The sequence below is a fragment of the Mobula birostris genome, chromosome 4 (assembly GCF_030028105.1).
Source record: "Mobula birostris isolate sMobBir1 chromosome 4, sMobBir1.hap1, whole genome shotgun sequence".
Taxonomy (NCBI): Eukaryota; Metazoa; Chordata; class Chondrichthyes; order Myliobatiformes; family Myliobatidae; genus Mobula; species Mobula birostris.
This window is the reverse complement of record NC_092373.1, coordinates 31975895-31988246: the sequence shown is the minus strand read 5'-3', so window position 1 is coordinate 31988246 and position 12352 is coordinate 31975895. Positions and strand designations below refer to the sequence as shown.

At 42.6% G+C, this 12352-nt stretch overlaps 1 protein-coding gene across 1 annotated transcript in view; it reads left to right on the top strand.

Annotated features, from left to right (window-relative positions):
- Positions 1-12352, top strand: part of LOC140195877 (uncharacterized) — a 456388-nt gene that overhangs the window by 340732 nt on the left and 103304 nt on the right. Inside the window, exons 15-18 of the mRNA XM_072254523.1 lie at positions 1400-1528; positions 3475-3603; positions 8337-8471; positions 11687-11821. Of these exons, the coding sequence (XP_072110624.1) occupies positions 1400-1528; positions 3475-3603; positions 8337-8471; positions 11687-11821 (528 nt within the window). The remainder of the gene's footprint in view (positions 1-1399; positions 1529-3474; positions 3604-8336; positions 8472-11686; positions 11822-12352) is intronic.

The window sequence follows — 12352 nt, the reverse complement described above, 5'->3', positions numbered from 1 at the left end:
ATTCGTATCTCGTCTGATTCTGGCACCCCCTATTGTGGAAAGGGAGGCTATGTTCTATGAAGATCTTTCTAGAAAAGGCTCACTTCAAACGCCTCACTCGGCTAGCTTGAGTACAACACCCCCCCCCCCCACCCCCGGCCTATCTCATCTGTAATAAGCAAGTGTATCTCTGGCAGTCTCATTTCAAAGGTCTCCCTTGTCACCTGCAGTCATCCTCACCTGGACGTTGTTGTTAAACCTTGCCTTACCACAACTCCCACAGGTTCTCTGCAATTGTGTGTATCTATTGCTACTGATCCCTGTCTCCCTTTCTCATTTTGTCCAAGGGAGGGGCTTGTTTTCAGACCTCTGTCACAAGATTAGTAAAGAGAAATAATCATGATTCCAGATCACCAAAGTGTATTCGTAGAATTATTCACAGTATTCCCAGCATTATGCATGGAAACAGGCCCTTCGGTCCAACTTGTCCATGCTAGCCAATATGCCTTTCTGAGTTAATCCCATTTACTACCATTGGGCGCATATCCTTCTAAACCTTTTCTATCCATGAACCTGTGTAAATGATAACTGTACCCAACTCTGTCACGTCCTCATTTCCTATATTCACCACCCGCTCTGTGAAAAATCTGTGAATAATGGTTCTTGCTTGCTCTGCTGCTTCCTTGCAAACTCCAAACTTATTGTTAAATGTCCACGGATCAGTAAGATCAATTCCTGTAATTCCTGTAACTCACAGAAATTACTGCCGGAGTGGATGGAGGAGCTTTGAAGAAACTTTCAGCAGATTATTTTGTGATTCTTTCCATTGAAGTGGTTAATGTATGCCTTTACTGCTAAAATATGATGACTGAAGGATATTCACAATTTGCAGTCAGGAAATAGTGTGTTGGTATAGAAATAGATGCTATGAATAATAATTAGTTGTGTGGATGATAGCCCACTGGAAAAACAATAAAAAAGATAAAGAATAAAAATTATCTTTGTATGTCGCATGCACATTGAAACATGGAGTGGAATGTGTTGTTTGCATCTGATCAAATCAGCGAGGATTCGTGCCGGACAGTCCACAGGTGTCACCATGCCGCTGGTGCCAGTATAGCATGCCCACAACTCACTAATCCTGACACTAACCTTATGCCTTAGGAATGTGGGAGGAAACAGGAGTACCCAGAGGAAATCCACACGATCATGGGGATCAAACAGGTAGCAAAGGGAATTGAACCTTGATTGGTGATCGCTGTCCGGCGCTGTAAAGCGATGTGCTAACCACTACGCCACTATGCTGCCTGCATGCCCACAGGATTTAAAGCCCTCCCTTTCTAGCTGCTCATTGAGATCACTTGACAGTAGTCAGTGACATAAACAAACTTTGATTTGTTGTCTCTTGTTTTTTTTTTAGCCTGTCCCCAAGGTACCTACGGGATGGACTGCAATAACATCTGCAAGTGCCAGAACGGAGGATCATGTGATGCAGTCACAGGGTCATGTCGTTGCCCGCCTGGAATTGGAGGAGAGTTTTGTGAAAATGGTTGGTATCCTTCTTGCTTTAATAATATGTTTAACTTGGACAGAGCCTTTACAATATAATGTATCTCATTTCCAGTGTCTCTTATACTGCCAATTCCTGGATCTTTTTCTTTACTTTTATTTACTTATGTCTCTGGGATATAGTTTTCTTAATATGTACATACTGTATTCCCAGAATGCAGTGCATGTAGGCAAATTGGACAGAAGGGAGGAAGCTCACTTGATTTGCTCTATGTTCTTTGCAAAGCCCAAGTGATCAAATGTAATCGAGGTCAATACTGGAAAAGCTACCCTTCAGCAATACATCTTTATTCCCTTCTCCCAATTCATTCTGTTCCTATCCTTGTTCCAGCTCGGTATGTGTTTTGTATCCCTCTCTCTGTCCAGGACAATGTTCCCTTCTAAGTCTTTTTGCACTATTTCTTTAGAGGAAGTTAGCACCAATCAGATCATATGAGGCAGACTACTCACTATGTCCTGCCTTAAAATAAAAGACCAATATTTTCCTTATTATTCTAATAATTGTGGCTTTGCGTTTCATAGTGGTATATGTAGTATACTAGTAGTATATATGTAGTATACATAGTAGTATATGTAGTTTCATAGTAGTAATTTCTGAAAAGAAACATTGTATTAATGAAAATCAGGGCATCTTGCTTGAACAGTAAATCAGTGACTTTATTTCCACATATGTGATGCCCCAACACAAGCAGGTACCGTTTCATCCAATGCCTACTTGGATGCCATTTCTATCAGAGGTTACAGCGGGCCATTGATAGGATGCAAAACTGGGCTGAGAAGTGGCAGATGGAGATCAACCCATATAAGTATGAAGTGGTTCATTTTGGTAGGTCAAATATGATGGCAGAATACAGTATTAATGGTAAGATTCTTGGCAGTTTGGAGGATCGGAGGGATCTTGGGGTCCGAGTCCATAAGACGCTCAAAGCAGCTGCGCAGGTTGACTTTGTGGTTAAGAAGGCATACGGTGTATTGGCCTTCATCAATCGTGGAATTGAATTTAGGAGCCGAGAGGTAATGTTGCAGCTAAAAAGGACCCTGCTCAGGCCCCACTTGGAGTACTGTGCTCAGTTCTGGTTGCCTCACTACAGGAAGGATGTGGAAACCATAGAAAAGGTGCAGAGGAGACTTACAAGGATGTTACCTGGTTCGTGGATCATGCCTTATGAGAATAGGTTGAGTGAACTTGGCCTTTTCTCCTTGAAGTGACGGAGGATGAGCGCTGACCTGATAGAGGTGTATAAGATGGTGAGAAGCCATTGATCTTGTGGATAATCAGAGGCTTTTTCCCAGGGCTGAAATGGTTGCCACAAGAGGACACAGGTTTAAAGTGCTGGGGAGTAGGTATAGAGTAGATGTCAGGGGTAAGTTTTGTACTCAGAGAGTGGTGAGTGCATGAAATGGGCTGCCGGCAACGGTGGTGGAGGTGGATACGATAGTGTCTTTTAAGAGACTTTTGGATAGGTACATGGAGCTTATAAAATAGAGGGCTATGGGTAAGCCTAGTAACTTCTAAGGTAGGGACATATTCAGCTCAACTTTGTGGGCCAAAGGGCCTGTATTGTGCTGTAGCTTTTCTATAACATTTGACAGGTCCAACAATGCCTGCTTCATTGATTAATAGAGACTTTCCGGGTGTAGGAACCTTCTTCAAATAGGCTCACTTCAACTTTTAACTTTTCTTAATTTATGTGGTTACCCATCCAGACCCTGTTTATCCCAAGAACCACCACAATGTTAACATTCTCATTGGATTGGATTGGGAAAAGCTATGGTTCCAGCACGGATGTAACAAATCCATTCTGAGAGTTTAAATTGGACACCTTGAAACTCCATGTTATTGGAATCAGGTTGAATGAAGGGGTGTATGTAGCATCATCAGTGCCATACACTGGGGAAACTCTTTGTGATTCTCTTTGTTTTCAGGCTGCCCAAAAGGATTCTTTGGAAAAAACTGCAACAGGCGATGTAACTGTGCTGGCAATGGCTATTGTCACCGTTCCTACGGAGCTTGTTTGTGTGACCCTGGCCTGTATGGACGTTTCTGCCATTTACGTATGTATACATTAATTTACATATAGGACAGTCACTGCTCATGAACGGTAGTTGCTTGGATTTGGTCACAATTGCTTAGCATGTTTTATTGTTGGGGAGAGGTGTTCAGACAAGGAAGTGTCAGCACTGAGCACTTAGAGTTTAAGTGCAGCATACACAGATCTAAAAGCCATTGTCTTTGCCCTCCTCGTTTGATCAGAATTTCCTCCAGATTTCTGCACTCCTCACATTGCCGGATTGGAATTCCATGCTAATGGACCTTTGCTTCTTTTAACAGGCAATAGACAAAAGTCTCATACTTGTGTAGGGTAGCACTTCTATTGCCTCTTTAAGCATTCTATCCTTGTGCCATTCTGACCAAAGTCGTAAGTATTTCAGAGGCATTGGAGAGCTGAACAGCCAGTTCTGCTGCACTTAATGAAGGGTCTTAGCTCAAAACTTGACTCTTTATTTCCTTCCATAGATGCTCCCCGACATGTTGAATTTTCCCAGCATTTTGTGTGTGTTGCTTGATATTTTAAGCATTTGCCCCACTTCCCCTGCTTTCAAGGGCAGAGTGCAGTACTTCTTGCACCCACCAGATGGAGGAGCACCTTCACCTCAAAGTTCAAAGTAAATTTATTGTCAAGGTACATGTATGTCACCACCTACAACCCTGAGATTCATTTTCTTGCGGGCATACTCAGGAAATCTAAGAAACATAATAGAATCATTGAAAGACTCCAACCAACAGGAAAAGCAACCAATGTGCAAAAGACAGCAAACTACAATACAAAAGAAAAATAAATAAATAAATAAATAAAATAAGCAATAAGTATCCAATATAGTAATGTTGCCCTTAGGTCTTCAGTTTTGCTCTCCAGCGACTCTACATTTGCTAACAAGATGCTGAGTAGAGGGAATCTCATCCCTCTACATTTCAGCTTGGTTTGGGCTCCTCCGCTCCACTCTCTCGTGGTAATGGTGGTGTATCTTCCTCCACTTAGAGCTGCCATACCTGCCTGCTTGAGAGTTAAGTCCTTCAGAAGATTGTGAAATCACTATTTCATTAAGATGGTTTCGAAGTATAATGCTTAAAAGGAATTTCCAGGGCTGCAGATTGCAGTGAGAGTAATTCAAAAGAGATATATTTAGAAGTTTTGTAAGCAGCCTGCAGCACGTCACCATAGTTTGCCGGCACCACTTTACTATCTCTTCTTTGTCCAACAAGAAAGGGAATTCAAATGACAGACTCTTCCTCCAGGTTTTATTTATTTATCTATTTGTTTATTGAGGTAGAACACAGAACAGGGCTTCCCAGCCCGTCAAGCTTCGTCGCCCCGCAACCCTCGATTTAACCCGTGGCTAATCACAGGACAATTTACAATGACCAATTAACCTACCAACCGGTACATCTTTGGACTGTGGGAGGAAACCAAAGTACCCGAAGGAAACCCACCCAGTCACAGGGAGAATGTGCAAACTCCTTACAGACAGCAGTGGGAATTGGAACCATGTCGCTGGTACTGTAAAGCATTGTGCAAACCACTATGTGACTGTGCCACCCTGTTAGCTGTGACCCTTCAGGGGCATCTCATGCGCCTTTCCTGGATGAGTGTCCTGCTTTATAAAGAAGGTTCACCTCGGATCAAGGTGACTAAGAATTGTTGGAACACCCTGAAAACTGGCAAGCCACTGTAAGTGACCTCTTAGCCAGCAATTCCTTACCGTTGCTTCACTCTATGAATAAATCAGCCTTAACTACGGGCTCTTAATTCCCTTTTTATCATCACTATCCCAAGCTTCTCAGCAGCTGAGCCCCAAAATACTGCAGAATTCACAGTACTGTGCTCTGTGCGGAGCTCTTTCCCTTTCGTCAGTGTGCCTTCATACTCCCCAGATTCAGAATCACGTTTGTTATCACTGACATCAGTCATGAAATTGCAGCAGTAGAGTTCAATATGTAAACTATTACTGTAAATAAATAAATAAGTTATGTAAAAAGAGTGCAAAATAGTGAAGTAGCATCCATGGACTATTCAGTAATCTGATGGTGGAGGGGACGAAGCTGTTAATAAAACATTGAGTGTGCATCTTCAGGCTCCTGTACCTCTTCCCTGATGCTAGTAATGAAAAGAGGGATGGTGAGGAACCTTCAAGATGGATGCAGGATGCAGCCTCTTGAGATGTCACCATATGGAAAGATGTCTTCAATGCTCGGGAGGCTAGTGCCCGTGATGGAGCTGGCTGAACCTGCAACCCTTGGTAGTTTTATTTTTATCCAATGCATTGGAGCCTCCTTGTCAAGCAGTGAATGCTCTCCACATTGCATCTGTAGAAATTTGCTAGTGTCTTGTATGAATCTCCTCAAACTCATAATGAAATGTAACTGCTAGCATGCCTTTTTCATGATTGCATCAATATTTTGGTCATGGGATAGATCCTGTAGGATATTGATGCCCAGGAAGTTGAAGCTGCTCGCCTTTTCAACTGCTGACCCCTTGCTTCCTTTCAGCTTCCCCTTCCTGAAGTTCACAATCAATTCCTTGGTCTTACTGATGTTGAGTGCAAGTTTATTGTTGTGACACCACTCAAACAGACCATTTATCTTACACCTCCTCATCACCCTCTGGAATTCTGTCAACAATAGTTGTGTTACAGCGATTTGTAAATCGCATTTGAAGTCAAAGGCCCATGTTTTGAATGGTATTGCAGAAGCATTTCTGGAACAAATGGAAGTGCTTGCCAGTTGGAAGTGAAGCAGCGCTGAAACCCTCTTAACGGCACAGCATTTTTTGCATCAGTCCTGTCAAACACTTGTACCTGCTGAGGAGTTAAGACACTTTTGATTCAGCCCATTAGCTTTGTGCAGGTGATGACTGATATATGTAGAGCAGTCCCATTCATATGAATGGGGTCAACAGTCTGGAGGCAATGAAAACTGCTTGGTTTCTTTAATATTAATATTTTCAATTAACTTAAATCAGTAATCATGCTTTTTTTAAATAGTTTCTACAAATCTTTCTGACCTGCTTTAAAATATCCAATTATCACATGTATTTAGAAATAGTACACAAAGCCACCTGTAGCCATCAGAGTAATTCAAAGAGGCCTCGAGATCTGCTGCCTGAGACCTAATTATAGCTTGCAAATTGCATCAGTTTAAGGGGTATCCATAGCAACCTGGCCTTTGGCTCAATCAAACTCATAGGACCTCCAAAGTTTAGTGCAACTGTGGAGATCTCAGTGCAGAAGGATTGGTTTAAAGTGTGACTTCTGATACTTTCATTTCATTCCCCTACTACAGTGGTGTCCTCATGAATGACATTCATACTTACCTCCTTTCTGCTTTCAAACAACAGAGGATAGGATAATTGGTGGCCTGACAGGACACTGCCAATCACCGCAATAGGTCAGCAGCAGACACAATTTCAATAGCACTTCACACGGCCTTAGGCCACCTGGACAGTACAAACACCTCTGTCAGGATGCTTCAACTATAGCTCAGCATTTAACACCATCATTTCCACAATCCTGATTCAGAAGTTACAGAACCTGGGCCTCTGTACCTCTCTCTGCAATTGGATCCTCGACCTCCTAACAGGAAGGCCACAATCTGTGCGAACTGGTGACGATATCTCCTCCTTGCTGATGATCAACACTAGTGCACCTCAGGGTGTGTGCTGAGTCCACTACTCTACTCTCTCTGTACCCATGACTGTATGGTTAGGCATAGCTCAAATACCACCTATAAATTTGCTGACGATACAACCATTGTTGGTAGAATTTTAGATGGAGACAATAGGGCGTACAGGAGCGAGATACTGTATGTCAACAAGTGGAGTGGTGTCGCAGCAACAACCTGGCACTCAACGTCAGTAAGACAAGAGAGCTGATTGTGGACTTCAGGAAGAGTAAGACGAAGGAACACGTATCAGTCCTCATAGAGCGATCAGAAGTAGAGAGAGTGAGAACTTCAAATTCCTGGATGTCAAGATCTCTGAGGATCTAACCTGGTCCCAACATATCGATGCAGTTATAAAGAAGGCAAGACAGTGACTACACTTCATTAGGAGTTTGAAGAGATTTGGTATGTCAACAAAAACATTCAAAAACTTCTGTGGATGTACTGTAGAGAGCATTCTGACAGGTTGCATCACTATCTGGTATGGGGGGGCGGGGGAGGGAGTCTACCGCACAGGACCGTAAAACACTGTAGAGGGTCATAAATTTAGTCAGCTCCATATTTTGGTATTAACCTACAAAGTACCCAGGATGTCTTCCAGGAACGGTGTCTCAGAAAGGCAGTGTTCATTAGTAAGGATCCCCAGCACCCAGGGCATGCCCTTTTCTTACTGTTTCCATCAGGTAGGAGGTACAAAAGCCCGAAGGCACACACTCAGGAACAGCTTCTTCCCCTCTGCCATCCAATTCCTAAATGGACATTGAACCCGTGAGCACTACCTCACTTTTTTAATATATATTATCTTGGTTTATTACATTGATTTTTTAATCAATTCGATATATGTATACTATAATTGATTGACTTATCTATTTATTTATTTATTTATTTATTTATCATTCATTCATTCTTCTATATTATGTATTGCATTGAGTTGCTGCTGCTGTTAACAAATTCCACAACACATGACGGTGTTAATAAACCTGATTCTGATTTTGATTCTGTTATAATTATTTTTTTCTCAATGTTGCTAAGAAGTTGACAAGCAATATGCATTTCTGTTTGTTCACAGCGTGTCCCAAATGGGCATTTGGACCGGGCTGTTCCATGGAATGTCAATGTGTGCAGGCACATGCAACTGGCTGTGACCCCAAAAATGGCACCTGTATTTGCAAACCAGGTTTCCAGGGTCTTGGATGTGCAGAAGGTATGTCAGAGTTAAAGTCACGTTTATTGTCACATGCATGGAAAAGCACAGTGAAGGTCTTACTTGTAGCAGCATCATCGGCACAGAGCATCAGATAAGCAGCAGTCACAAGAAAGACATAAAATAAGCATAAATTATGCACAATTTTTACAAGGAAGTACAAAACTTGAACAAAAAAAAGCATCATAGTGCAAAGTGATCATGGTGTTGAACTAATGGGTCAGTGAATAGAGTTGTGCAGGTCGGTTCAAAACCCAAATGTTTGAACGGAAGTACAGTAGCTGTTTTGGAACCTGTTGGTGTGGAACCTCAAGCTTCTGTGTCTTCTGTCCAGTTGAAGCTGTGAGATGCCATGGCCCAGTTAGTGGGGAACTTGGATGATAGATGTTACCGTCTTGAAGCAGCACCTCATAGAAACATAGAAAACCTGCAGCACAATACAGGCCCTTCGGCCCACAATGTTGTGCCGAACATGTACTTACTTTAGAAATTACCTATGGTTACACATAGCCCTCTATTTTTCTGAGCTTCATGTACCTGTCCAGGTGTCTCTTTAAAGACCCTATTGTATTCACCTCCACCACCATCGCTGGCAGCCCATTCCACGCACTTACCATTCTCTGTGTAAAAAACTTACCCCTGACATCTCCTCTGTACCTACTTCCAAGTGCCTTAAAACTGTGCCCTCTCATGTTAGCCATTTTGGCCCTGGGAAAAAGCCTCTGACTATCCACACGATCAATGCCTCTCATCATTTTATACACCTCTGTCAGGTCACCTCTCATCCTCCTTCACTCCAAGGAGAAAAGGCCAAGTTCACTCAACTTATTCTCATAAGGCATACTCCCCAATCCAGGCAATATCCTTGTAAATCTCCTCTGCACTCTTTCTATAGCTTCCATATTCTTCCTTTGAGTGTCTTATAGACTCGGACCCCAAGGTTCCTTTGATCCTCCACACTGCCAAGAGTCTTATCATTAATACTATATTCTGCCATCATATTTGACCTACCAAAATGAACCACTTCACACTTATCTGGGTTGAACTCCATCTGCCACTTCTCAGCCCAGTTTTGCATCTTATCAATGTCCTGCTGTAACCTCCAACAGCCCTGCACACTATCCACAACACTCCCAACCTTTGTGTCATCAGCAAATTTACTAACCCATCCCTCCACTTCCCTATCTAGGTCATTTATAAAAATCATGAAGAGAAGGGGTCCCAGAACAGATCCCTGAGGCACACCACTGGTCACCAGCCTCCATGCAGAATATGCCCCATCTACAACCACTCTTTACCTTCTGGGGGCAAGTCAATTCTGGATCCACAAAGCAATGTCCCCTTGGATCCCATGCCTCCTTACTTTCTCAATAAGCCTTGCATGGGGTACCTTATCAAATGCCTTGCTGAAATCCATATACACTACCTCTACTGCTCTACCTTCATCAATGTGAGTCACATCCTCATGTAGCTGACCATGTGAGTGTGATGAGCAGCTCTTGTCTAAAGGACAAGGAATAGTACTTTGATTTTACTTACAGTAGAAATAATGTATTACCCTCACAATTCATCACTGCTCCTATGTAACCACATGCATTCATGGCATTGTGCTGCAATTATCTTTCTCATAGTCACAGAGAGGTACATCATGGAAACAGACCATTCAGCTCCCCATCAACTATGTCTTTTTATGTTAATCCTACATTAATTACAGTTTTTACCCTTTCCCATTTCTCATCCACTCCTCTGAGGTTCCACCACTCCCTATCTATACACAAAGAGCAATTCACAATTAACCTACCACCCTGCACATCCTTAGGATGTGAAAGGAAACTGGAGGACCCAGCAGAAACCTACACAAGTTCACATAGGAATGTCCAAAACTCTAGTGAGAACAGCCAAGGTCAGGATTGAAGCTGGCTGTCTGATTGTTCCAGTTATTTATTCAGAGATACAGAGTGGTAACAGGCCCTTCCAGCCCAACAAGCCCACACTGCTCAATTACACCATGTGTGCAATTAACCTACCAAACCATAGTGGAATGTAGGAGGAAACTGGAACACTCCAAGTGAATCCATATTGTCATGGGGAGAATGTATAATCTCCTTACGGACACTGGTGGAATTGGACTTGGGTCGCTGGTGCTTTTACAGTGTTACACTAACTACTACATTACCGTGCCATCATCTGCTTATTTTTCAATGCTTCACAATATCTCCCATCAATGATACCAATGTGCCACCATCCCACACTCTGCCTATTAATCAATGCTTCACAACGTCAATGCATCTGGAATTACCTTTCTCCAGCTATTATTACGAGTTGAATGCATCTTCAGCAGAGACACTGCATTGCCCCCTCTGCAGCCCTTCCCTGTGTGTTTAACTCTGCTCCGTACATCTCCTAGCATAGAGTCCACAGCAGGATATAGGCCCATTGATCCAACAAGTCCATGTCAACCGTGTTGTCCATCTAGCTCGCCCCAATGTCCTGCATTTGGCTCTCATCCCTCCAGGCTCCTCCCCGTCACGTACCTATGCAAGTGCTTCTTAAAATACACCATTGTACCTGCCTCAGCCACCTCTTCTGGCAGCTCATTTCAGATACTCATAGAAGCATTAGCCCATACAGAGATCAAACCGACATCTTTAATCACACTTTAACCAAATGAGCTAAGTTGTCCCACTAGCAGAGACTACAAAGTAAGTCACTTAAATATCATCTCATTCTGCTGGAATGTTACATGGGGAGAAGGGAAAAGTGACATTTGAGAAAATCAATTTATTTTTAGTAACAATTACTTGTGTTTAATATTGATCACAGTAAGCAGATTGTTTGGAGACATTTTTGCCTTATTTTTATTAGCAGCAATTAGATATTGTTGCTTTGACGTCAAAACTTTTCACTGAAGTAATGTACAAACCAGTGTAAGTTCAAGAACCATGGCACACGGGTTTACCGTGTTGTAACTCTGTGCTCTTGATGTAGAGGAAGCACATTGAGGTTGTATCATCCCGGAGTCACACATTCCCGAAGTGCCATGGTGTAAGCTCAAGCTGAATGACCATGCAAAAGACACAAATATTAAATGTGAAGCAAGAAAGGAAATTCCAGCCTCTATTGCCCATATGATTCAGGAATTGGAATAATGGTATGGATTGAAAATCAGAAAACATTTCTCTGTTTTTGAAAACATTTATTCCTGTTTCTTCCAGATTGCGACCCTGGTTTCTACGGTGCTGGTTGTAAATTCCAGTGTGACTGTACAGTTGGTGTGCCATGTGACAAAGAGACTGGCAAGTGTCAACACCAGTGTCCACCAGGGTTCCAAGGAGAAGGATGTCTGTTGAGTAGGTATTTGAGTTCATGAAGTATAACAAAGACATACAATTTGCCAGGACTTCCAAATTATTATTCCATTGGCCATTCAGCCCATTTAGTCAGTGCAGGCTTCTTGTAGAGCCATTCCCCACTCCCCCACCTTATCACCCTAATATTGCATTTTCTCTCTCTCTCACTCTCTCTCTCTATCTCTCTTTCTCTCTATCTCTCTTGATCTCTCTATCTCTCTCACTCTCTTGCTCTCTTGTACTCTATCTCCCTCGCTCTCTGTTGTGCTCTCTCACTATCTCTCTCTCTTGCTCTCTATCTCTATCTCTCTTGCTCGCTCATGCTCTTGTGTTCTCTCACACTCCCACAGTATCTCTCTATCTCTCTCTCGCTCTATCTATTTCACTCTCTCTTGTGCTCTATCTCTCTTGCTTTCTCGCTCTCACTCTCTCTCACTCTATCTCACTCTCCAACGCTCTCTATTTCACTCTCTCTCTCATAATCTCGCTTCATTCAATCTCACTCTTTCACACTCTCTCTTTCACTCTTGC